The following is a 27002-nucleotide window of genomic DNA, read 5'->3' on the forward strand; positions in this document are numbered from 1 at the left end:
CAATGCAAACACATATCTGAGGGACAATTAGAAACAGTACCCAGGGTGAGCACTGCCAGCCCCAGTACCAGGGCTGGGAAATCCTGCACCAGCCCTGCTGCCTCCAGCCAGGCACTGCGACAGATTACAACAGCAGCAGCAGCAGCAGCTCCCCATGCAGGCAGGGCTGGCTGATTGAAAAAGCACTCTGTCTGCATGCACAAACCCCAGCGCTCAGAGTACTGTATTTAAAGCAGGCTTGGAAAGCCAGGGTGCTGCGTCACAAACCATCACTTTGTCCACAACTTTGAGCGTGTTCATTTGATTTCAATTAGGAGACAGATGAGGCATATTTGACTTTCTCCAAGACACGTAGTTATATGTATATCCCTATCTAGGTTGGAACTAAGAGCGTAGTTGAAGTCGACAAATACAGTGTAGTGTGCATGATGGTTTGGTGTCATCCATTATGTAAACAACAAGTTAAAGCTTTCTGAAGATGGTCCAATATTCTGTTTTCTTTTTTTTGGTTTTTTTATTTTTTTCTTGGTTTAACCTTTAAGTGCCCTGCTTGTGCTAGATTTGAGTTCTCGTGACCCCTTGTGACCCAATGACTGGCATCATTGTCAATTTCATTCAATAGATAGATCTCTGCTGTATATTTACCAGGCCAGGTTTCTATTTAAATTTGCTAAAACAAGGGCTGTTACTCATTGAAGACTTTGCGATAGCTTTTAGAGAGCGGTTTAGTGACAAATATAATGCAGTGGCTTATATAGCCGAGGTAGAGCGCGGAAATTTGGTACTGTCCCAGAAAAAGCCATGTGGAACACTGGGGTGCAATACGAATATGCCCCTGGGGCCACTGTCAAAACCCATATGAGCAGAACATTAAAATGAGCAGCTATAGAGCATCAGCTCAGCATTGTAACACACAGCAATGCCAAGACTCAGTTTATTAATCTTTTTTATTTTTTTAATGTGTCACTGCATTCCCTCTGGCTTGTGAAAAATAAAAAAAATGCAGGGACCACGTTCATTAACATAATTCAGCAATTACTGTAGATGATGATATTATCTAGAGAAAGAAAAAGAAAACGTAACGATCAAACCAGTTTCGAGGAAGATGCATTCGCTTTCCTTTGTTTAAAAGTCTACGTGGGGAGAAGGGCAACAAAGCAACGCCCACAGGACAGAATACGTTAATTAAGACAGTGCCACTGGAATGGCACCAGGCACAGGATATATAATATCTGGATTACAACAAATCAGATATCATGCAATGCATTAATAATGTCCCTATAGGTCAGGCCTTAACGAAGCGTCAGTCAAAGTCTTGGTGCCACTCCTTGAGCAGTGCGTGAACCTGGGTACATCACGCTTCCTTGTAATACTATATACATTTTAATATTGCACTTCCTCCCTGTTTAACATCCATGCATGTGTCCGTGTGTGTGTGTGTCAGTGTGTACGTGTCTGTGCATGTATGTGTCTGTCTGTGTGCATGTCTGTGCGTGTCTGCACATGCGTGTCAGAGAGTGTGCGTGCATGCCTGTGCATGTGTACATATCTGTGCATGTGTCTGTGCATGCGTCTGTGTGTGCACGTGTCAGAGTGTGCATGCGTGTCTGTGTGTGTGTGCATGCCTGTGCATGTGTGTGTCTGCGTGCGTTTTCTAGTAAGTTCTGTTGCTGTTCCTGATCATACAGGGTGCACCTTGCCAATCACAATGCAGGGATTAGAAATGCTTGCAGTTCAGCTCCAGGGTCAGGTATTCCTTTCTACATGCCTACGGACTGAGCACTCCTGGAAACACACACTGAGGACCCATCCCCTCAGAGCCACGGGACACCAGACATCAATCAGAGTCCAAACAGCCCCAGGGAGACTGCATGAGCAAACCAATGAATAACAAGTGAACGAATGTGAAAGCAAGCAGACTAACCCGAAGAGCACAGTGCTCCTTGAAGTACTCCTCTAAACAGCTGCAGTCGACTGCTAGCATAGGTCTTGAAAGGAGTTCTTGCTGGGACACACACACATACACACATCTGCATCTTGATTTCTCTTGCAATTATTGTGTTTTCTGCCCAATCACAACCTTTCAGAGCAATCCCATTGTTCCGCAGTAGCAGTTGTTGCGGCACACTACGGCATGAAATGAAGCGCGTCTAAAACTGGAAGAAACCAAAAAATACTCAGTAAAATAATCACTTCAGCAACTACTGCAGAAGCACCCAGTAAACCCGTGACTTAGTCAAGGATCCCAGAGCGAAACGCAAAATAAGCAGCGCAAAATACGGCTCATAGTGCAATGGTGTACAACAGGAACGAGGTGAATATTTGTGTTTTGTTTGTCCCCCCAGCCCTTATGAAATTCATAAGAAATAGAGGCCAGCTGTAGTGTTTATACAGTAGAATGTGTGCAGTGAGAGGTAGCTTATTCAATATGGATTCTAAATGTTCCTCACACACACACACTAATGCTGTAGTGTATTTAAACAGCACTCCAATGGAGGGCTGCTCATGGTAGTTTTTCCATTTAAAACAAAAATTAAAAACAGACTAACCTCTTGATCCTGACTTTCTCAGATTTAGAAATCCATCACTTTCTATTTGTAACCGCTCCCGGGAGAGTCAAATCTAATTTCCAGAGAGGTCTGGAGGTTTATGCATCACTATCGACAAGCACAGCACACACAGGCCCTGCGCATCAAGGCTCTCCGATCACATGCTAATCTCTCGCTGCAGTGTGTCCAGCTGCTCTCTACTGGACCCTGGCTGTCTATACCAGACTGAGAAGCCACAGTCATTCTGATGTGCTTCAGTTCTTCAAAGGGTTTCGAGGCACACGGCCCCCTGTAATCCCCTGCTTTAGGTCACCCCTCAGGACTGAGTTAAATCATTCATTCTGCACGTGTGGGAGGAGGGTGAGAGAGTAAAAGGAGGAGTCAATTTCCATACAGCATGTTTTAAATCTGTTTCCAAAAAGAAAAACCAACAACATTGTACAGAGCAATGTATAAAGTGTATAGAACATGCATTGTATATTCTAAACTGAAATACTCATTAATATTCTTGAGCTCATGTTCACAGTTGATTAGAGTCATTTGACTTGCAGTTTCAAAAGAAGTCCTTCACTGGCTTTCCCCCCACAAGCACTCGTCTTGGACTACTGTACTTATCAAAGGTAACATTTGCTACTCTAAGATTAGTGCAAACCGGCATCTGTGAAACCAGTCAGGTTTGGCTTCATTTCCCATAAATCCTATTTTTAAACTTGCAGGAAAAAAAAGCACAGCATATGCTGTATGTGCCTAGGGGTTAGTGCATCGCCAACAGTAACTATTTGAGACCTCTAGGTGGCAGAAGACTGTGTCTGATAACCACAGGACAGAAAGAATTGTACAAAACATCCAGTTTACTGAAGCAAACTGGAGTTTAGGCATTGCAGCAGTCAGCAATACCCCCGCTAGCTGAAATACACCGTTTAGGAACACGACATAACAAAAGAGAAAAAGCAGGAGACCTACAGTAGTGTGATGTATCAATATTAACATATTACAATTACAATAAGCCTCGCACACAGCTTGTATTACTGACGGGTTATTATTTACCATGCCGTCTATTGCACTTGTATGCGTGGCTTGAGCTGTCCCTCACCTATAATTTGACTACACTGCACGGCTCTCATCAATCTGCGTCACAATCTTCTGTCATCAGTGGTTAGGAATTGTATCAATCACGACCCGCCCGTGAGAGGTGAATCTGCTCCCTGCTACCGGGTGTTATTGATCTCTGTACAGCCTCTCTTGAGAACAGCACACCTTGCAGCTGCGAGTCCAATGTACCGGTAACATTTTCACGAACCCTTTGCTGTCCTGGCAGAGAGCTCCTCTACTCACCTTCTCCTCCTCAAGCCTCTGCCTCCTCTTCTCCTCGACCGCAGCCCTGCGCAGCTCCTCCTTCTGCCGCTGCTCCTCCAGCCTGCGCCAGCGCTCCTCCATCTGCCTCTCGTACTGCAGCTGCGCTCGCTTCTCCTTCTGCTGGATTTGCTGTTCCCGGGCCACTGGGACACAAACACAGGGTGAAATTCACTGCCAGGGTGGGGACTGCTGAAGAAAGATGGGCCCCAGTACTAGAGTGCCAGCGACAGTCAGAGAAACTCATGCGTTACTGGCGACGCTGCCACGAGCAACAAGCAGCAATTCAGAAAACAACTCCAGGGCTGGGAAAAAGACTCCTATTGCAAAGCAGTTTCACTACGAGCTTCGGTAGCCCCAGTATATAGGTAATAATAAACTCAGATGTGTGATATTAAACTCACAGTAAAACCAGGAATGGACCAAACTGCTATGCAATGGTAGTCTTATTGCCATCTCTGAACGCCGAGTACTTCTGGGCAAGAAATAAACACAGCGAGTGAAAGCCAGAGTGGCAAATCACCAGTGTGGCAAATCGTGTTTAGCTTGAACGAGGCAGTTCTATGTACTATGATCATACCAAGACAGGCAATGCAAAAAACCAACAAACACAGTGCAAAGACAATGCATTTTTTTCTAACTTAGCCTATGCTTGAGAACACAGTTTGTTATCATCGTAAACTGACTAGTCAGGTTCAATCAGGCACACCCAAAGAGAATGAGCAAAAAGCAGCACATCCAGAGGCTGTCAGATCTACACCCTACACAATATATACAGGCAGGATGTGCCTGGGTGAGTTTGAGTGTGGGTGTGTATACTTACACAAGGCATGTGTGCGAGTGAATACACTGTAGACACATACAGCTGTGGAGTGGAGTGTTCCCCAGTTAATCTCATCCGTTACATGAAACCTGTGTTAAAAGGTGTAAAGGGGGAAACATTCCGACTGGAGGAGGGCACGGCACTTTATTATCAGTATGACATTGAATCACACTAGAGTGGCTTTATTTAATGCGGACAGAACAAATGACCTTTTGACGCAAGGTCATGTGTGCTTTTTACTGAGCATCCAATACACAATATTCAATTCTGCAGTGATTTACTGTACTTACCAAGGCTTATATGTTTTATAGAAAGGTTTTTAGTTTGTGTAAAAAACAAACGTACAGAAACTAAGGCACACGAGCAAAGAAGCTCAGAAGCAGTTTTCAGATTCTGCATCTTTAGTATGATTTTTGCCGTTTACAACCTTGCCCGGGCGTAGCAAATACTGACAGCACCTCAACTCATCCTTCAGCTCGGCCATTATCCTGCTATATTTTGGGTCAAACTAGATTATTTTGAGAGCTAAATTTAATGCATCATCTTCAATTTAGGAAACTCTGTAACTGGTCCAGATTCACATACAGCTTCAAGGAACTGAATCGGTTCTGATAAACTCGTACTGATGAAGGTCAGTCAGGCGGAAAGCCCCCTGCCCGCCCGCGAGGAATGCTTGAAGGATTGCTGGAGTTCACTTGCAACGTCATACGCTTGACTCTGCCACCAATTACTCTGTGCGCTGCAGTCCCCCCCCTCTGGAAATATTGTTATGCCATAAATTGAGCATTAAAAATTAACAAACTAACCACTTGTCTCTCCCTTGCAAACAGGTCTATACATTATTCCCCCAAGATGAGACTTTACTGATCCATTCTTCATTTTAAAAGGTCAGGTTAAACACCCCTGTGTTTCCTACATGCTGATCATTCTCCCCTTCCCCCATCAGTGTGGATGAAACTGCTGCAGAGTCCAGTCAAAGACCCCCGGGGATTCCAGCACGTCTCGTTATTCTGTTTGCATCTGAAGTCGGCAGCAGTCTGCTTTGCTTCACATCACAAACCCCGACTGTGCTGACAACAGCAATTAGGTTTGAGAACAAAATGATAGGGTCTGCACTTTGCCATTAAGTGATGCTAATGCCTTTGCGAAAGCTGGTACACAAATATTACAGTATTGTATTGCAGAGAGAATAGAGCCCTCCATGTCACTATGTATTTGAGTCACATGGTATTACAACCATGAAATAATGGATCCAAACTGCTTCTCATAACGATGCTACACCACCCTCAAGCTGTGTAGCTGCATTGTTTGTTTATCTGAATCATTTTCTTGTGCACCAATCAAGAACAGAAATAAGACCCATATTGCACAGCAGTTTGACCCAGTCCTGATTTTCCTATGAGTTTGATAAGACACACCTGAGCTTGATCCCTGTACGCCGTGGCTCATCAAGCTCGTAGTAACACATGGACTGGGTGGATGTGCTCTCCACTCGTGCTCTCATTTCCATCCCTGGCATCAATCCTACTTCTATACAATACAACTGTATTTACAGTGGGCAGCTGAATATCAATGAGCTGCACAATTATACACAGTAATAATACATCAATCCAAGGCTCACTTAAATACTGTATTTGAAAAAAAAAAAAAAGCTATAAAAAACAGAGACAATACAAAATAATTGTATAGATGTGTGTGTGTGTGTGTGTATATAATTACACACACACACACACACACACACACACACACACACACACACACACACACACACACACACATATATAACCCAAGTCATGAAGACACCTGCATCTCATTATTTCTGCATACAGATATAAACAAACATTGAACACGACTTCACTCAAACATGAGGCTGTCCTTCATGCTGGAGGCTACTGGAGGACTGTGTGCCACATGAAAACCTCCTCAAGTATTTCACACACGCATTTAAAAAATAACAATAATTACCAAGAGTTTTTTCCCGCTCTTCTCTTCTTTCTTTGGCTAACCGCATCCTGTCATCTGTTTTTAAAAATCCTTCTAAAACTGAAAAAGAAAATGATAAAAAAAAGAAACACACAGGGGTGAATATCTCAGCAGAAACAGTGTAAGCATTGAACCATTGCAATAAAACAAACACATACGAGCAAACACAAAGGGATGTTTACCAATAAAAAGCAGTGCAATAAAACAAACACATACAAGCAAACACAAAAAGGTCCAGTGTCATTGTCAGTCCCCTGGGAAAAAAGTAACCGTTTCTTAAAACTGGACGCAAAAAAAGTATTACACCAAGACTAAGACTTCCCGTGATGGTTGCATCACAGTGTACAGCATCTGCAAAGGGGCCAAAAGTTTTGCATCACAGTGCAGATTTAACAGTCTACTTCTTAAGGTTGAATGAAACCTGTTGAATAAGGTTACGTCAACATATTGAATTACATACACACTGTAGTTTCCCATATACTTCATGAAAAACTGACACAGAAAAATGTGACATTTCGAAATCTCACATGAAATACTGTACTAGTATTATGGCTTCCAGTAAACTTTCTGCAATATCATTTTGTAGTTTCTTGGATTACATGCTGTTAAATTGTGTTCATATAGTTGTTTTATTTGTATTATGTCTCAATCCATAAATTCCAGGGCATGCCATACTTTTGGCCACCGCTGTATATATACCTGCTAGTCCTCTGCTAACGTGCTGTGTTAGAGGCTTTCTTAAACGATGACTAGTTTAATTGAACAGCTGAGTAAAACAGGGAAAGGTGGCGAGTCACAAAGTGGCACAGTCATTGTTGATTGACTCTCTCCCATAGCAGCTTTCCCTTGCTGGTCATGCCCTCCCTGCCACTGGGAATGCCTTCATGTTGTGCCACCACTGAACGAGACAAAGGGGGATTCACCAGGCACAGGCTGCCTGGTCTGACATTACCAACAGACTGTAACATGCAACCCAGAGGGCTCTCAGCTGCCAATAACGTCTCAATCACAAGCAGATTCACACTGATAATGAGGGGTGTCCTATAGAATTGTGCATGTGTTTATTATGCTCCACACACTGTGTAATAACCTTCTTCCATATACCATGACCAGTATTTTCCATGTTTCCTTGTTACTCTGCCCTTCATTTCATTATTTATTTAAGTGCAGGAGGCATGCATGATTAAATAAAACAAACCGGTTTAAATACAATACAGCACTGTTTCTGGAGCTTAATAAAGTAAGCAAGCATGTCAGTTTAATACACCCAATACCCAGGGCGACCATAGAAAATCAGAACTATCAGTGACATCACCACGACCATCATCCACTGTATGCAAGAGAGTCTGACATAGAGACAGACAGACGCCTACAAAGTCCTGACCTGAAGACGTTCACAAGGTTTATATCAGTGCCTTTTGTTGATTTAATAAGAAAAAAAGAAAGAGCAACCCAAACCAACACTGAAAAGCTTGCAATGAAGAAAAACAATCAAAGCCAAAATCTCCATCAAGATCCCTTTGGTTTTGGGCAGGCAGTTTGCTGGAACGCACTTGGTTTATCTGCAGGGCCGCTGTTGTTGCTGCTGCTGCTGTTGCTGCTGCCGTTCGCAGGTAGACGCACCGGGGAGGCATGGCCGTTCATCTGGAGCTTCCTCTCCTCTACTCTGGGCTGCACCATCACTTCTGTAGCAAGGAAAAAAAAGAAGAACAAAAGAGGTAGGTGGAAATCCAGCCACACGCTTTGCACTTTTGTTTCACAGAAAGACTTTGTTTCTGAAACACGGAGCACGTCTTGGAAACCCCTGGCAGACTGCAAGCCATTGCATGTGTGTGCTCCAGGGTCTGAGTTTCAAAAGCACTCTGCACATCCAGCACCGGCACTGTCTGTCTGCTGAAGATGTGGGAAGCTCTAACGGCGGCTCAAAGTCCCAAAGCATCTTTGTAAGAATCCGGCACTTTGCAAGACTCAAACGAATACAAATACATGTTAGAGATAAAAATCAACAGCACAGCAACACAGAACATATATCATGCAACCAGCCCTTTGTTAAATTAAGCTGCCTCCATTGAAAATGTTACCCAAGCCATGGATTCCCAAGCATCTCAATTCAATCCCTGTCGACTCGCAGTGGACTGATTTAACAAAAACACGGCTAAAAGAAAATCATTGCTTAGGGGCCGACGTCGCGATTTTTAAAAGAAAACCTTCATCCTCTTAAATCCCTTTGTAAAGCATTACAGAAGAATCTTATCAAAACTGGGAATGAGAGGAGGCCATTGGGGCCATCTAAACTCATAGGACAGTTGAGCGATTCCAGACCCTCAGTCAACAACACACAGTAGAACAACACACACCACCTCATAAAATGAACCAACAGAGCTTGCTAATTCAAATAAACCCTATTTCCGCCTCTCCCTTGCCCTTTAGATATGGAGAGTTTGTTATTAGCTTGCACAATGCTGGGTTCATTGGCAGCTAATCCACAGATTGCCACCGGATATTGCTCCCTCTCTCCCTTCCAGTTTCAGTGAGGATGGTGGCGCTTGGCCGTAGGGTTTCAAGCACAGAGAAAGGGTTTAAATGCACTGGATTGAGGAGCAGTGATAATCCAGAGAACATTTACCAGTGCAAGATTATATCAGACTACAGAGGATTTCTGCTAAATGAGACGAGGGGGGCGTTGTGGGTTCGACGAGTAGGGATGTTCATTTCCGTTGAAGTTTTACGATTAAAACAAGTCAAGCCTATTAGGAATCTCTGCAACCAATCAAAACTACATTTTTATCTCTACAAAACTACATGTGCAGTTCTAAATGTTTAACGCTCAGAACACTTTTACATCCCTAATTATTAAAGAAACATGCTAATGGGGATTTGAAGCTACAGTGTTTAAATGTGAACATGTTTAAAATAGGTGCAACTATTAATTCTTACAACCAATCAACCAAGGTCACCATGAGAAGCAGATTATATCAAGTGCTGTTACTTTATGATGCATTACAGTGGATGAAACCACATGCGTGTTTAAGGAAAACACTTAAATACTGAATAAATAACGGCACACATCCGACTGTATACACACTACAGCTGTCCTCTATATTAGACAGACATGCCTGACAGTGGTTAAACATTTTGGAATAATTCTAAAGATTTATGAGTTGAAAAACGATTAAACTTTAACAGATTAAAATCCTTAGTTTAGAGCCTACACCTTTATAAAACGAGAGCCCTTGCCCTGCTCTGTTATTACACTGCACACAGTGTGCGCTCCAGTTCCAGCACTCTGGTTGAAGATATTGCACAGAATCAGCTCTGGGGTTCACTGTGAAGAGCCGGGATGCAGAATGTTATGTAAAGCTGCAAAGCGGAAATCAAAGCGGCTTCGGCGTTGCACGCCAAAGGAATCGTTTCTGCAGCAACACGCGAAAAGCAAACCTGGACTGGAATCCGAGAAGAAAGAGCCAGATTCAATTCAACACAGCTACCCCTTACACTGGGGCAATCAATAGGAAGAGCATGTGCCGTACAGTGCAGTGGGATCAACAAACTAAGCAATTTGAAATGCTCCGTTTTCTGATTTTCAATTTCTTGCTTTTGTATAAAAATGTATAAATGCAGGCATATCTATATAGAAATGTACAATTCCTCCACACCTAGATTCGCAGCTAAAGTTTACTAAGTTTCACCACAGTGGGATGACTAGCGGTTCTGTAGACATTTGGAGAACTGTAAAATCATATTTAAGGTTACCCATTGAATAGCAATTTGAGCCAGTGCAGGTTTTCCTTTAAGTCAATGGTGCATTACCTGTACAACAGGTGTGTGGGGTATCAAATTAAACTCTCTCTAAAAACTGGAATAGTTCAAACGGAGATGCAGCGGAGGTCTTAAATTATGCCTTGACAAGATATATCTCTAGTGAAAACAAAGAGCAGAGATTACACGCCACTGCAAAAAGGACCCATTGGCCTGTCTCTCCCCCACCCTCCAAACACATTCTCCAGTCATTATGAAGAGCTGAAGCCAATCCACTTGACTGCATTACTTCTTCCTCTAAGTGACGGACTACACCACCACAATGTGATTGAACTGGTTCAGCAGCATCGTCTAGAATGCCGACGCGAGAGTGAGACAGCATGCTTCACATTCTTGTTTTAAATTCGATTTTGTGCTTGTTTAAAGACAGTGCCAGTTTCTTTTTGCAGCAGCAGCACGCACGTGTTTTGAAAGGCAGCGAGCAATGCAGTTATAGGAATGCTAGAAACACTCATCCTCAGGCTTCATGCGGCAGACTTTGAGCTTCATTGACAACAGGAGAGACTTTCATTTTCCCTTTATTGTGGGCTGCGTGTTCTCTCACCCCGAGGAAATAAACTCCAGGCATGTGTCACGCGCACATCAAAGACTGGAGCGGTAACTGGAGTCTGGTTCGGCTGCATTCCTCGCAGAGAGCCAGTGAAGTGCAGTCAAACCCAAATCAACCTGGGCAAACAATACTGGCAGATCTTACCTCTTACCAGCCACACTTTTTCTGCCACACTAAAAGTGTGGCATGCTCTGGCAACTCTAAAAGATTCTCACGACTTCAGCAGCCTGATGCAGAACAACTAAGAGTCTCAACCTAAACATGGCTGTACAGCACACAGCTGGCCAATGAATAGCTATTGTTAAAGGGTTACTATTAAAACATAGACATGCTAAACACGGATTACAATGCCATTTCATTACTTAAAATAAACTAGAATTTAGAAGTGTGTTGACATGCTTCATGTTTAAAACCAAACCGGAGGTCCCAACCTTTTCTCAGTATAAAATATCCTGCGAGATTTCAAATAAAACAGGCAAGCACACCGGCCTGCACTACAGCACAGTACATGCACATGATCAGGATAATGAAGTCGGCTGTGCAGAGGTATAATTCAACCTGACAAGAGGGCTGATTCTTTGTGATTGAAACCTCCCTGCCTGCAAGGAGTAATCTGAGCATCTGAAGAAGAGAGCGGTCGAGGTGCAGGCACAAAAACCTGCTTTATATAAAAAGATAGAAGTGCTGTGTGCAAATATCCCACAGACGGGAAGATGCGTCGAGACACTATGTACCTTAAGGCAAGAACAAACCAGTCCGTTCATAAACCCATTTCTCATAGGGTTTGATGGAATAGGAAGTGCTTTGGCAATATCCTCTGGTTTCTCTCAGTTATTTTGGGAAATGCAACACTGACACATGGACCGCGAGACAGACAGTCAAACACCCTCCTTGAGATTATAACATACTCGATAACTTGTGCGCAAGAAATCACAATTGTACAAGAGGGTTACTAGATGTTTGCAAAACTGTGAACATATGCAAGTATGCTCACACAGTGTAGACCTGCTTTCACTGTCTGCTTGTCTGGCTAAAGCCTGCCTTGACTGAATATCCAACAAAGCATGTCATTTTCAATACCACACACTTAAATCTTTGTAGAAACTTTCAAAGGGGATACAAATGTAACCCTTAAAGAACCTGTTTGTTTCTTGTACTGTGGGGTACATGCAGGGTTAGGATCAATCCCAATCCTAATTCATTTTTAATCAATTCAGACTCCAATTCCAAATCCTGCACAGGAATTCCTTTGACAGGACTGGAATTGGAATTGGGAATTGTATTTAAAAAGGAATTGGAATTGAAAAAAAAAAAGGAAAAAAGAATTGACCCCGACCCTGGGTACTCCTAATAAAGTGATACTGTTATAAAAACAACCATGCTAGACCTTTATATTCTGTGCAGTTTCTCAGAGGATACCAACTTATTTTGTCATTCAGTTTGGTTTTCAGACACAAACCACGTCAACTATCTCTTTACACATTGAGAAGCAGAGCATTGTAAAGACTGCAGCAGCTTGATTAAAGAACAAGGTTCATGTTTATCTCATTAACAAACATTTACAAACCAATAATCTTTACCAGGGAGAGATCGCCACCCCCTTTAACTAAATATACTGCAGATCAAATTCAAATAGTTCTGTTCATATAAAACAGAAGGGAAACTATTAAAAATCTATTGGCCAAAAATGACAAGCAAACCTCTTCTACTAGCTATATTCTAAACCACGAGAGTGGCTTCATTAATGAATTGTGAAGCACTTAGCATCGTACCAGGAAGGTTCAGCAAGCTAATTTCCTGCTCGTCGTTATCAGATGAATAATTCATTAATTCAACACTCACTTCAAGAGGAGCCCAGAACACACTACAGATCAATGTGAGACCGGAACTCAGAAGACACTACAGATCAATGTGAGACCGGAACTCAGAAGACACTACAGATCAATGTGAGACCGGAACTCAGAAGACACTACAGATCAATGTGAGACCGGAACTCAGAAGACACTACAGATCAATGTGAGACCGGAACTCAGAAGACACTACAGATCAATGTGAGACCGGAACTCAGAAGACACTACAGATCACTGTGAGACCGGAACTCAGAAGACACTACAGATCAATGTGAGACCGGAACTCAGAAGACACTACAGATCAATGTGAGACCGGAACTCAGAAGACACTACAGATCAATGTGAGACCGGAACTCAGAAGACACTACAGATCAATGTGAGACCGGAACTCAGAACACACTACAGATCAATGTGAGACCGGAACTCAGAAGACACTACAGATCAATGTGAGACCGGAACTCAGATGTGAGACACTCAGAAGACACTACAGATCAATGTGAGACCGGAACTCAGGACACTACAGATCAATGTGAGACCGGAACTCAGAAGACACTACAGATCAATGTGAGACCGGAACTCAGAAGACACTACAGATCAATGTGAGACCGGAACTCAGAAGACACTACAGATCAATGTGAGACCGGAACTCAGAAGACACTACAGATCAATGTGAGACCGGAACTCAGAAGACACTACAGATCAATGTGAGACCGGATCTCAGAAGACACTACAGATCAAAGTGAGACCGGATCTCAGAAGACACTACAGATCAATGTGAAACCGGAACTCAGAAGACACTACAGATCAATGTGAGACCAGAACTACCGCTACAGTACTTTATAACATCCAGATCAGAATTTACTGCTGAAATGCAGTTCAGGAGACAGTCTCTGGTTGTGTTACAGGGTCAAGAGAAACCGTTTTCCGCAGTTTAATTATAATTAAAACAAAAAAAAAAAAATAACTGCATTTCCCTAAACAGACATTTTAAGAATTAATGAAATGTATCAAATGCACCATTCCTGCAATAAAGTTTCTCCATGCTAAACAGCCTCTTAAACGCATCCTTCTCCTGTGTGACTCGCAGTCTCTTCTACACAGATAGGCTATTGCAGGGATGCACACTCTTCAGATGGGTGGGGAGGTATGCATGCTTTGCAAACTACTGCATTTATTACAGAATTAATCGTGCAAGCTGGAAACAGATTGATCAGATCCATCGGCACTCTGAAAATGTTCAGCAAAGCAAGGCAGCGTGTTAATAAATCTTCTGTAGTATTGCATTTTGTTTTCCTGATTAAATCATATTTCAGCACATTTTAAAATGCCAAATGCACAGAAAGGCTTCACACAGGTTTACTTGCATCTACAAAATGTCAAGAAGGGCAGTGGGATGTACAATTACACTACTCTCCCTCCTGTGTAATTATATATAGTTATATATATATACACACACACACACACACACACACACACACACACACACACACACACAAACAAAGCAATTGTTTTAATCCCTCCTCCCCAGTTGTCAAATACACATTTATTCCATATTTTGTAAAGTGTTCAAAATAAATTAATCTGCATACTGTAGGTTTGCATGCTTTCTATCCCTGGAATATTTCAATACAAAATGTGGTTGTTCATTAAAATATGCCTCTCTGTTTTCTTGTTATTTTAGACAGATATTTGGTCACTAGTTTGTAGCACTGGAGTGGATAATGACGCCAACAGGAAAAGCTGAACGTCGCTTGTGTGAATCTCTCAAACGGGTCAGGGACGACGACGATGACGACACACAGTACCAAGTGCAGCGCTGCTGTTATCACGAATCGACAGCCATGCCTCTTATCCCGCTTTACTGCACAAATAATGAATGCTGAAAATCAGCAATAAAATAGCTCTTGACATGCCTAGCCTCATTAAGCGTGGTAAAAGTCAATAGGTTTTAATAAACAAAACATGAAATTCAGATTGTATCAGAAATTGTTCACAAGGCTTTTTGTGCCAGGTACTGAAAATGAATGCTTTTTCAAGGTATACAGTGTAGTAGCTGAAATTGACTGATAACACTCTGCAGGCAATTCCTCCGATTCTAGGAAGCGCTGACAGGACAGCCTTGACTACATCATCCCTAAAAACACGCACTCCACGTTCCACAACACTTCGAATGAAGCAACACGAACATACAACTTCAAAAGGGTTCCTTCCAATTACTTGAACCCTGTTACGCTATAAAACGTAACCGTTTATCAAGATGAAGATTGAGATGAAGTGCGTGCTTGCTATTTTTCTGCAAATTTCTATATTATCCAACAACAACAAACATCTTTGTAGGGCTTGAATGCATTACTTCACACACCCTGCTTACGAAAACAAAATAACAACATCCAACTGACTCAATTAGCCTAATTAAAAAGAAAAACAAACTCAAGCATACGTAATGTGGGTTTTGTATTTCTATAAACCTATCTGTGTATTAATCCCTAAGCTTCCTTTGCATTTCCAAAACCTAAAGAAAATACGAATCTGGCGAGGTCTCACTCGGCTGCGCGGCTCTCCAGTCTCCTCTAAATGTTCATATTTAAAACCCACCGCACACCTGAATGCTGGTGATGGAATTCCACTGCGAACACCTTGACAGCTATCCTTCTGCGATTCCTATGTAATGGGTACTGTAGGTCACTGAGCAGAGACAATCAAACCTGTGCATAGCCCGTTCTGTGCAGCATCGCCCACATAAACAAACCAACAGCGCCTGCGATCACTATTCCCAGTTTAGACCGACTTGCTTATTTAGAGGCTTACCTGCTCTGCTTTCCCCAGCTGTTTCTAGTATGCATTCCGCCATCTTCCTGCTCCTCTGTATACCCTCTTCTCGGTGTGCACACGCGCAATGTCACCTGCAGCTGCAGCAAAATTTACCAACAATTTAAACCTTGGTCAAATGCATCGCTCCCATCTTCTCCATCATCATCACCGCCACCAATACCAAAACAGCACAGGCAATGTGAATGGAAAAAAAACCCTTTCGCTCCCCGACCTTCTCTCAGCACAAGTGCTCACTGGCTGCGGACTGCTGGATCAGTTCTGCGGTTAGTAGAACTACAGGCAGTTTAAGGTGGATTAAAATAGTTAATACGATAGACGATACGCGGCAGATTTCAGCAGTCCTGTGTCATCCGTTTCGATTATTATTATTATTATTATTATTAAGATATTTTGTGACGCTGGTGTCTGTGAATTTTGAAGAAAAAAAACTGGAATAGATACGAAAATCAAACGCATTTGGGAAATTCAGTGAACATGTTGTTATAAAATATGGAGGCTCGGTTAAGGCTGGGTCACCGCTAGGGTCCTACGCATTCCTTGAAGACTAGTGCTTTATGCATACAGCTAGGGGTGTCCCAGTGTCTGCCCTGTGTGTGTCCTTTCACATATGTACACTTACTGACAATTATTAACATGTTTTATTTTGCTGATGCTGATATCCTTGCGCATCTTCTGTTCCTCCTGGCATGCAGTACCACAGCGCCACCTATTGCCTGAAATGTATTGTGCTGCTCTGTTATAATAAAGAGTAAGACACCACTATGACCCTTGCCCTTTACCTGCAAACTCTTCACTCAATATCTTAAATTATGCATTAGAAATAGAGGGCTGATAAAAATAGCATGCCCCCTTGACCACAATCCTTTTTTTTTCAATGGAAATGCTACTCAACAGTATACTGAAAGGTAGAGTTTTCAGTCACAGGATGTTCTGGGAATCAGTAAAAGAGAAAGTAAGATCACATTGAATTAGCGTCCTTTATGGCAGTCAGCCGCAGTTTCCCCAGAAGGAACTACAAAACCTTCATTGTACCTCTCAACGCTATTTGTATAAACACACCCTAAGTAAAACAAAATGCTGAATTTCATTTAGCCTAAAGCCACTGCTTTTTCCATTAAGAGTGTGTGTGGTTATATAAGCTTTGTAATCTCTTTATACCAGCAGTACTGCTGTGCAATAACACAGCGCAAACCTGGGTAGAACAGTGCATCCCAATTCAATGCCAGTGACAGGAGAGAGAGGCCCAGCTGCTTATTCTGCTTTGGTAATACAATAATATTATTCTGGGTACATACTGCACTTGAGGGAAGGATTGCTCATTGAAATATTTAGCATGTATTTGAAGAGGGGGTGATTATCACACCAAGGGGACTAAAAGTGGGGTATAAATGACCCCGCTGCCCAGTCCTGCTGCACGTTCCCAGGTTTAGAGTTTGAATGCCTGCGAAGGAGGTTCCTAATCGCCCAGGCTTGTTCTCTTGAGCTGTGTTGCTGTTTTAAGAAAGAAACCGAAATCACAGCTCAATCCCCACATGAAAGAAATGCTTTTCATAGGTGGTGGTGCGAGTGCTGATGGCTTTTCTCCCTCAGACTTGCCTCAACCCATTGAGATTCATGCTTACTGTAATTATATTACCCAAGATGTTTGTCTTTGTTTGAAGTTTGAGGTTATGAATGTATCCAGATTACGAATTAAAACTCTGTACCAGTTGCCAAGGGGTATCCCTTAAAAGTGCCACACACAAAGGGGTCTATATCACGGCTGTTTTAATGTTAGGGCTGCAGTGTTGGGATTAACAAAGTATTTCTGTGGAGCGCATGTTGTCTGTCCTTTCCCTCCTGAATGACAAATGGCCAGTATCTCAAAGCTCTTGTCCATTAGCGTGTCATTAGCACTTGTAAGGGGCCTCGTTGTACTGCCATTACGGATAGTGTCCCGTCAGTGAGACGAGGTTAAAAGTTCTGGAACCACAAATGCAGACGAGCCCAGATCTTTTGCATTGTGGTTCCGACCGTCGCTTGTGGTGCCGGGTTGCCGGTTCGTGCCCAGCCTCCATCTTGTTACACACGTCATTCGTTCATTTTTTTCAGAAAGGAACAATTAAAACATAAGAACTTAAGAAACTCCAGAACAAGGAAAGCCCATTTGGTCCACCTATGCTCACTGGCTTTGGTGCCACCGTGGTCCGTAACCAGGTTAGCTGGGAAATGAAACCCCTGGGAATCCGTGGCTAAACGGACTGCCCTTCCTCCAAGCGGCTAGCTAATGGTCTTATTGTGGTCACAAGAGGCTTGTACAATATTATCCATGACAGCATCCAGTCTTTTCTTGAAGGATCCGATACTCCATTCAAACAACTCTGTCCGGCAGCCTGTTTTAATGGCTCACCTTCATTCTCCTATCGGTTCCGTTCTGTGACCTGTGAAAAATAATTCTCTGCAGTTCCTTTGTTAAACCCCTTGACAGTTTGAAATACCTCTATTGTCACCTCTCTCTCCTTCTTTCTAGGCTGTACAGATTCAGCTCTTGCAGTCTATCTTCATATGACATACCCTTCAATCCTGGAATTAATCATGTTGCTCTCCTACTACCAATAAAGTTACCAGACCAGAAATACCCAACCAAGATATTTAATTGAGGGGCTTGCTTAAGTCTTAAGTTGTCTTTTGTTACATAAGAGAAGTTACAAACAAGAGGTCGTCATTGGACCCATCTCTGCTTGCTGGTTCCTTGCCAGCTCTTTGGTAGCAGTAGGAATGTGGTTCGCTAGAGTTCCAACGCTGCCCTCACACCTCAGAGCCATTATGAGCCTGCCTGTGGAGGACCGTTTTAAGTGATTCTTTAACAATGAATATTTACACACAGGCCTTTGATATTATTTGTGGGAAATTCATACTTTCCTTCTCTAGAGAAGGTGGGGATAAGGTTTATAGCCTAGGCTGATTGGTTGCTGAAATGCTAGGGATCAGTTGTATTTCAGTACATCAACTATCAAATTGTGATGTGTGGAAATGGTTTTTAATGTTTTTTTTGTTGCAAATATCTCAAGAAATCCCTAGAAATGCTTGTTGCTTTCAATCTACTTACAAACTCTAGACCATTTTCTCCTGGAAGCTATTACCTGTCACATTGTGTTGTATTTTTATTTTATTTGATTTCAATTCAATCTTTTTCAGTGGACCAGAAAAAGAAACAAGGCTATTTGGTACAAACCCTAACAGACCCCCTTCCCTCCCCACAGGAGCACATGCCATTAAACAAGCCGCTGTATATAGTGACTACACACAGCTCTAATGCTTACACCTATCAACTGCAGTATTGTTTTACAAAAAAGAAAAAGATTATGCTGGATGATATTTAATGTTTTACATAAAACAGTTTTTTATACGCATGTAGTACAACATTGGTACAAGACACTACAATTTTAACATGAACAAGCTGACTTTTTTTTTTTAATTAATTAACACTTCAGCTGCCATCTTATAAGGACCTATGCATATTTATTTACCATGCAATTTTGAAGTGAACTTTATTCAACAATATTATGACAGGAGCCTAAATCTTTAAGTCTGTTGATGCTAGGGAAAAAATACTGAGGATGCTTTTCTTCTGCACACTTTTATACAGCAGTTAGTAAACAGAAATTTGAATGACTTGCAGCATGAATGTTGATCCGCTAAGAAACTGAGCACTAATAAGTAATGTGTAGACTTGCTAACAAAACCCTCATAAATGACACATCTGAATATAAAAATGCATATCATTGTATTGAAATGTCTCATCAGTTTCCAAACATTGTTTAAATGTGTAATAAAACTGAAGAGAAACCCATAAATACATTTTATACAAAATATAAAAATTGAGAAAAAAAGTTACAGTAGCCAAATCACTTTGTTTTTACTTATTGAAAAAAAAAAATACTTGAAACTATGTAAAACAAATAAAAAGGAGTTGTATTTACTGAGGATCAAGTCATTAATTAGGGATTTGAACTTTAATGCACATATATCTACTGGTAATAATGTAACTTAATTAATTCATAGCTTATATTTATGTGGGCATCAGTTTTAAACAAACACTGGTTTCACAGTCCCCAATTAGCATAGATCCTGCACTACCTAGACAAGATAGTCTGAGACTAGTGCTAATTAGGGTCTGTGAAATCCATTGCAACTGCTCCTTCAACAACCAGTCTGTATATAGGGAGGTTTCATTGATTTACCCTTTTTATGCATCCTGGTAATGTGACCACACAAAATCTCAAACAAGATCAAGAGGATTGTGCGAATTCCCTTTTACTAAATATACTTGCATACAAAAATATACAAACCAATTTCAATTCTAAAATTGTATTTTTCCGAGATATCTGAACTTGCACACGCACAGTATCACATTTCTTGAGTTTTGCAATCCAGCAGCACCACCTAGTGATGCCCCTGTGTAAAACACATGTTGCTAGTTACATACAGCACTGTACTTTTGCTGATGCTTTATGTATGATCAAACAGAGAAACTGAAGAGAAGTGTACCATTAGTTAAATTATATAAAAAAAAAAAAAAAAAAAAAAAAAAAAAAAATTACATTGATTACTTAAATGACTCAAGTTAGAAACAGCCAGAGAAACCATTTCAAACTGGTAAAATTGACTTCATCACAGTCATCCATTTCACTGCACTACAAAACGCTGGTGTAACAGAGTGGGCGAAATGTTCAGGAATCTAAATTCTTGAGATATTGGTATTGGCAACACAAATGCAAAGATCCACAGGTAGTTAAAAACGGTTCATATCGACTTTATTGAAGGGCATCGCTCAAAAGAAATTCAAGGGGGTGGGGCTAAGCCATCCAGCGGTGACTAGCTGTCATTGCAAAGATCACACCTATGGACAAGATGGTGAAGCCCTCGCAGCATTGACGACAGGAAGATCCCACAGTCACATTTGTTTTGTAACTAAAACAAAATTTAACAAAATGCACTGAAGCACAGATACTTTACAAAAAAATAAAATTATAAATCTGAAAACTAAGTGTTTTTATTGTAAATACAGGACACTTCTGCAGGTTTTTTTTTTTTAATTTTATAATATATCTCCTAAATTCAAATTCCATTGTGAGAAATACAAATGCATTAAAACAAATGCTGAAAATGAATTGATGTATATAAACCATCCACAGCATTTTATTTATTCTTGTGTTACTGTATGTGTAGGAAACTGATCCTGATTCGGGTTGCTTTGTCGACAGTCTTTGCTTGTAATCCCACAGCACAAAGCAAGTGCAGAACCACACTGGTAAGACAATGGGATAAACAGTCCAACTTAGATCTGTGGGAGGGAAAAACATTAACCCATTAAAGTACTGCATCAATCTTCATTGAAGTGCAGAATGAATCTCTCTGTGTTGACCCTTGCGAGAAGTAGCCATGTCCTGATGGCATTCTCTTGTCAGTCACTTTGTATTCTTCGTGTCCTCAAGAAAGACCAGACAGGTGCTTCAACAGAAATTACTTGGGCACCTCATATGCAAGCACTACTTTACGTGAGTTTATAAGGACGATTGGTTACAGTGGTAACATTACAGCATGGACCCAAGTTAATGATACATCTATGAATCTCCTTTAATATGCAATTCCTGGGTGCAATGTTTTATCAGCGGCCCAGAGGTTAATACTTACATCATCAATATCTTCATCATCATCTCCAATGTCATCGAACTGAATTTCATCATCATCACCAGGTCCAAATGTGTCTGTTTCATTGATTTTAGCTGGAGTAGGGAAAAAGCAAACCCACCACATTACAACAGGGACTATTACTGCCTTCAAGGTGCCTAGTAAAGGCACCCAAACATAGCAAATGTTCAGTTCCACCAAAAGGATATCAGAAAATGCCAAGCTGTAAAAGCAAGGATTTCCTCTAGTACCGGTGTGTCCAGTCACAGTCCTGCAGGGCCACTCCACTCCAGAGTTAACAAGAAAAATGATACCATGAACAACTACTGGATGGAGGTTCAATTTGCTCAATTAAACAGTTCAGCACAGGGTTGGAACAAAGACCAGGAGTGGAAGATCCAGCTTTGGTCACCCTTACACTAGTACTTTTAATGGCACAAACTATAAACATATATTCAGGATACTGCATAGCAGTGGTAATACGTTTTAGCCCGTCATTACTGAATTCAATACAGAAGTTCAACGAAACAGTAAGACCAGTAAACAGTAAGACCTGGGAACAAGGCTCTAGGCTGCTCTGTTAATTACAGAATCCTGAACTAATGAATTGAAGGAGTCAGAAGTGAGTACCACTGGACTACAGTTCTATTCAGATACCAGGGTTCAAACATTATATTGTAAAGCGATACAAGATATACAGACACTTTAGGGTACATCCTTGTGCTTTATTGTGCATGCATTACTGGCTGATTCAGGATTGCACGAGATCACCCAATAAGAAACTGCATAAGCATAGCTTACAAAAAGGGAAATGCCAAACAAAAATAACTCACCATGTTCTGGAAGTTCACCGTATGCTTTCAAGCTTCGGGCTTCATCTGCATTGTACTTTAGAATGACATCAGCTTTGTTGTCCTAGAGAAAGCAATGTACATTGAAGGCATTACTCAGCAAGCTCTATGACTCTTGCCCAATTCAATAGTGGGAAAGCTGTGGTCAATGTTAATGACAAATTGCGATTCAATACAGTAGGATACAAAAATAGCGCAAGATGTTTTTAAAATGTACTGATGTTACTGGAGATGGCCCTGCAAGAAACTTGAGTTACTGCAGCGGCACTCTTGGGCTTTTTCACTATAGATAACACAACAATAATAATTCTATTCCAGTCCATGTTTTTTATTGGATCTGGGTAGTCAATTAAGTAACACAGGTCCTGGTAGGAAGAGATTACCACTGCAACATTTCTATTTGTTCTTCACAGTTTTCACTTAGATTCTGGTTATTCTGATCCAGCTACAATGCTATTGTTTAATAAAAGCATATACTGCTGCTTCCTGGTATACATCAGTACCTTACAATCCGATAAAGCACAGGGCTCTACAAATATAAAACAAGAGTTACCTGATAATCTCTCAATCCAACCAATATAATATCGGATGTGTTTATCCAAACCTGTAAAATTAAAGACATTAAGTTAATCACGCAAAGCATGCACAATGTTTCTGGTTGAGCAGCATGCATATTTTACTAATTGGTACAACAGCTGATTATTACTGCAGTCCCAGATTTGGTTCTCCTTTTAAAACAGACTTTCAAATGAAACTGCCAGAAAAAAGAAAAATCAATTGTCTTTAGGTGTTGATTACTCAGACCCACTGAGCAATTTATTACAGTAGCAATTACTTTGGGCACATCCTCCCACCCCCAAATACTGCGACCCTCAGTATAAAACTGATCTATATAGCACCCTGCCAACCGTGACAAGCCAAGAGGGTGGTGTATAATTTAACACCCAAGGATTAATGCTCCTTATCCGGACAGAACCAGCTGGTGAGTAGTGTACCAGCATGTGAACATAACTAACAAACTGCATCAGGCAGACAGACAGTAAGAAACTGGACATTTGCATCAACTTTTTTTTTTTTTTTTTTTTTAAATGCATTTTGAAGTACAAGAAAGTTTTAGCTGGAGCAACATGGTTAAACATTTTTGGTATTTCTTGTACAGTACGACGTAATTCCTGGCATTATGCTTTACAGATGTATCCAACAGGGTATCAACACAAACCAACCTTTTTTCTTAGTTTTCCTCTGATATGGCACAGCCTCTTAACACCATCAAAACACATCGCTTCCAACCTCCCATTACCCAGCATCTTGATCACCTGAGCATACTCTGGGAAGAAACGCAAACACAAAATTCATGCCAGTCTACAAGGCATGAGAGGAAAAAAACAAACACAGTGAAAACCCCATAACTTATAATTTGCAACACGTTTCTGCTGGTAACTCACCCTGCCCATCTTCTTTGAACACCAGTTCTCTCTTTTCTGATTCGTTCTCATTCTTACCACGTCGCCGATTTTTACCTCCCTTTCCTTGAATGGAAGAGGAAGGAGAAACAGTTTAAAACTTGGCATGGGCAACAATAAAGTGAATCTGAGCAACAATGTACTCGAATAGAGAAGCTATATTAGCACTTTGGCTGGACCATGTGCAAAAGGTTCTTGGGTCAGAATTGACCAGGTTCCATTTTTATTTATAACAGTCCATGGTGAGCCCTACTACACTTATTCCCTCATGCACCACTAGTAGGAGGTTTTCCTTGTAAGGCTGTTCATACCTCAAGGCCAACCACACTGTGCTTTGTTTAATATTGTTTAAAATATTTATTTTGTTTCCGAACCAGGATTACAATGAAAAGCATCCACAAGTCACGACCAAGCAACAGTTACAAGGGACTTGTGCAATCAATCCCCTGAACTCGAAGCCTTGTACACAGAGCAAAGTGTAACTGCTGCTTTGTAAACCCTACTGTTACAACACCTTTTTCTTCCCAGTAGTTTAAAAGGCTACTGAACCAGATATTCAACTCAACACAAGTGTCAGGTTCAGTTATCACTGGAGTGCACTGTTTAATACACCATTACTCCTCTCTGCTATTACTCTTGGTTGCAGTGTCACCTAAATCGTCTAATTGATTTTCAAATCTTAAGTCAGCAAGTTATTTATATCCTGCACAAGTTAGCTTGAAGGGATTTACCCAGAACTGCTTTTTTTGTTGAGAAGCATTACTAAAGTTATCAGTTCCCAGCACTCACGTATAAGCTGAATCCTTCCATAGTGCCCATCACAAACTTAGTTCAAAGGTAAATAAGGATTTTAAACACAACGTTTATAGTTTTGGGCACACAGGGTGTATACAGATGGGTGTTAAGCAGCACTGTGGATCCAGAAGTGGCAGCTGCATTAGAATGGGAGAAAGCGTTGGAGGAGCAACAGGTTATAACACTGTAGGCATATTTCGTGACAGAATACACAGATAGACACCCGCCTTCAAAAAAAACACCTAATAAACAAATAAGCTTTCACAAGCGAGTTTCACTGGAACAGTATTAAAGCCTGCTGATCATCGCGTTTAGATATCTATCAACCCCACCACCAACAAAATAAGCGAAGCGTTATACCGTCAGAAGAAAAAATAAATAAATAAAAGGTCCTGCTCTTACTAATCTAGTGTTCACTGCTAGTAGTGCAGAGCTGCCACACATCATGGCCTTGAACTAGTTAGCTGCATTAAGACATTTTAATCCTGACAATTTGAATCGTATTTTCCATTTAAACAAACCCCGGGGTTAAGTACATAAAGACCATTTCGCCTGCATTTGTTGGTGAAATCTAATAACTTACAATACGTTATGCAAATCAACTGCACCAAAAGCCTAGGGGCCTAGCTGACCAGCGTCAGACCGTCTGGGGGCAACAGACTAGAAACGGGATCGGTCAGCAAAGCGCTTGATGCTGGAGCAACACTGTACAAATCGACTAACATTTCAAACAACGTTTAAATAACCTGCACGATTTACAGCAGCCTGGTCGTGCGTTACTCTCGATTCCGCTTTCGCTAGTGCTGCTGTGCGCCAGTACTGACTATAACACAGAGCTGCTGATAACAACGCAACGCGGTTTAAACTGAACTCAGCACACGCATCCCGCTTCACTCAAGATGCACTGACGTGTGCGACGCCGTCGCTTCACCGGTATAAACAGAAACTGAACTGCAAAAAAAAAAGAGCACGTCCTCTCCCACATTGCCCGGCATAGCTGCGTGAGAAACAGCCGCCTCGCCGGCCCCGCCTCGACTCCAGACCCCGGCTCCACACCGGGCCCGTACCTTTATTCTTCGGCATGTCAGCACTGAACTGGAGCGCGGCAAGTCCTGTCGGGGTTAGTGTTGTAGGCGGCGGACAGCAATGGTTCCTGTATATGTATATCGCAAGCTTCTCTTTCTCTCCTCTCTGTCACCCTCGCTTCTTCCTCAGCGTCGCCGCAGGAAATGACTCCTCCTCACTGACCCAGTAGCGCAGGCGCGACACGAAACCAGCAGCAACAACTTTATTTATACTCCTAACGAAACACCAGGGGAGCTCACACGTGGTGATGACATGCCCGATTTGTGGATTTTATTACGAAACTTGTTCTGTAATACGGTATTTTTGTCCACGTTAAGTATTTGGATATGTATTCGTGTCTCTGGTGCTATAATCTACTGGACCAACCAATACACGATTTGCTGTGACTCGCCCAAGCTGCACCACAGCACTCCCCCTAGTGTACATTGTGTGGAATCGGTGGGAATTTAACAACAAAACATTTACGAACGAGAGAGGGCAGTTTGGCCCATCAGCACATATTAAATTATCCTGTTTTGTTTATTGTATATATATATATATATATATATATATATATATATATATATATATATATATATATATATATATATATATATATATATATTTTAAGCAATTACATTTATTTTAATTTTAAACCAAGACAATTAGTTCGACAGGTTTTTATAAGCATTATTTTGTTTTTGTGTTTCAGTCGCCAACTGAGACATTTTTATGAAAGTACAGTTAAGAAAAACGCAAACCTTCAAATAAGAAACTCGAAAAGACAAATGCGTGAATCAACGTTATTTACAAGGGCAACGCAGGACCTCCACAGAGGAGGACAAGAGAAAGGAAGGACAGACAGATACAGAAGTGGCGCTTCTGCTGTTATGCTGCTCTCCACATACTGGACTTTCACTTACCATGAAAATAAATTGCAGCAGTTCTCGTGAAAATAAATGTTTATAATTACTTATAGTAAAGTTGTATTTTGTAATGTTTTCACTGCAGACAGCCTCAGGCTGAAGTCAAGGAGCGGAAATATTTACCATCAGTCCTGTGTCTCTATAAAATTTCATATGCATAGGTTTTTAAACATTGGTTAGTAATCCTTCATTCCCTCCAACCTCCAGCCCTGTAGCATGCAGTGCTGAATTTCACCAGCAGGTGTCGCCACAGCAGTGCTTCCTTACTCTGATGAGTAACAATTGAAAAATGACTGAACATGCTATCTTGATTATTTTATATCACTTCACTCAGGGGGTGACATTAGAAAACGCCCTGCTGATCTACAAAGTAGCGGCTCTAAAGAGTTGAGTAGATTGGTCACTTCCGTTGCTTAGGTTTGGGGCTGGTGAGAGAAGAAAATCTTCAGAACTGCACGGCCATTGGGCTA

The 27002-nt window shown here is 41.4% G+C and overlaps 2 protein-coding genes across 10 annotated transcripts in view; both read right to left on the reverse strand.

Moving 5' to 3' along the window:
• The window catches only part of LOC121302758 (MAP7 domain-containing protein 2-like), a 34542-nt gene extending 18267 nt beyond the window's left edge, over positions 1-16275 (reverse strand). For 5 of the 9 annotated variants that reach the window (XM_041232934.1, XM_041232933.1, XM_041232928.1 and 2 more), the window contains exons 1-4: positions 15736-16273; positions 8262-8393; positions 6691-6768; positions 3885-4048 (exon numbers count right to left, since the gene is read on the reverse strand). In XM_041232934.1, coding sequence (XP_041088868.1) covers positions 3885-4048; positions 6691-6768; positions 8262-8393; positions 15736-15778 — 417 coding nt within the window. In that variant the 5' untranslated portion in view covers positions 15779-16273. Of the gene's footprint in view, positions 1-2549; positions 2637-3884; positions 4049-6690; positions 6769-8261; positions 8394-15529; positions 15549-15735 lie in introns of those variants that run through there. The other 4 variants (XM_041232930.1, XM_041232932.1, XM_041232929.1 and 1 more) reach the window with 4 other exon arrangements.
• A 4258-nt stretch (positions 16276-20533) lies between these two features.
• LOC121302801 (eukaryotic translation initiation factor 1A, X-chromosomal) lies at positions 20534-25972 on the reverse strand. The gene is made up of 7 exons (XM_041233036.1): positions 25609-25972; positions 23729-23812; positions 23507-23610; positions 22837-22887; positions 22266-22347; positions 21436-21527; positions 20534-21085 (listed from the first exon to the last, which is right to left on the reverse strand). The coding sequence occupies exons 1-7, from the start codon at positions 25622-25624 to the stop codon at positions 21080-21082; spliced, it is 435 nt and encodes a 144-aa protein (XP_041088970.1). The 5' UTR covers positions 25625-25972; the 3' UTR covers positions 20534-21079.
• Between the last annotated feature and the right edge of the window lie 1030 nt (positions 25973-27002).

This window comes from Polyodon spathula, chromosome 30, assembly GCF_017654505.1.
Source record: "Polyodon spathula isolate WHYD16114869_AA chromosome 30, ASM1765450v1, whole genome shotgun sequence".
Classification (NCBI taxonomy): domain Eukaryota; kingdom Metazoa; phylum Chordata; class Actinopteri; order Acipenseriformes; family Polyodontidae; genus Polyodon; species Polyodon spathula.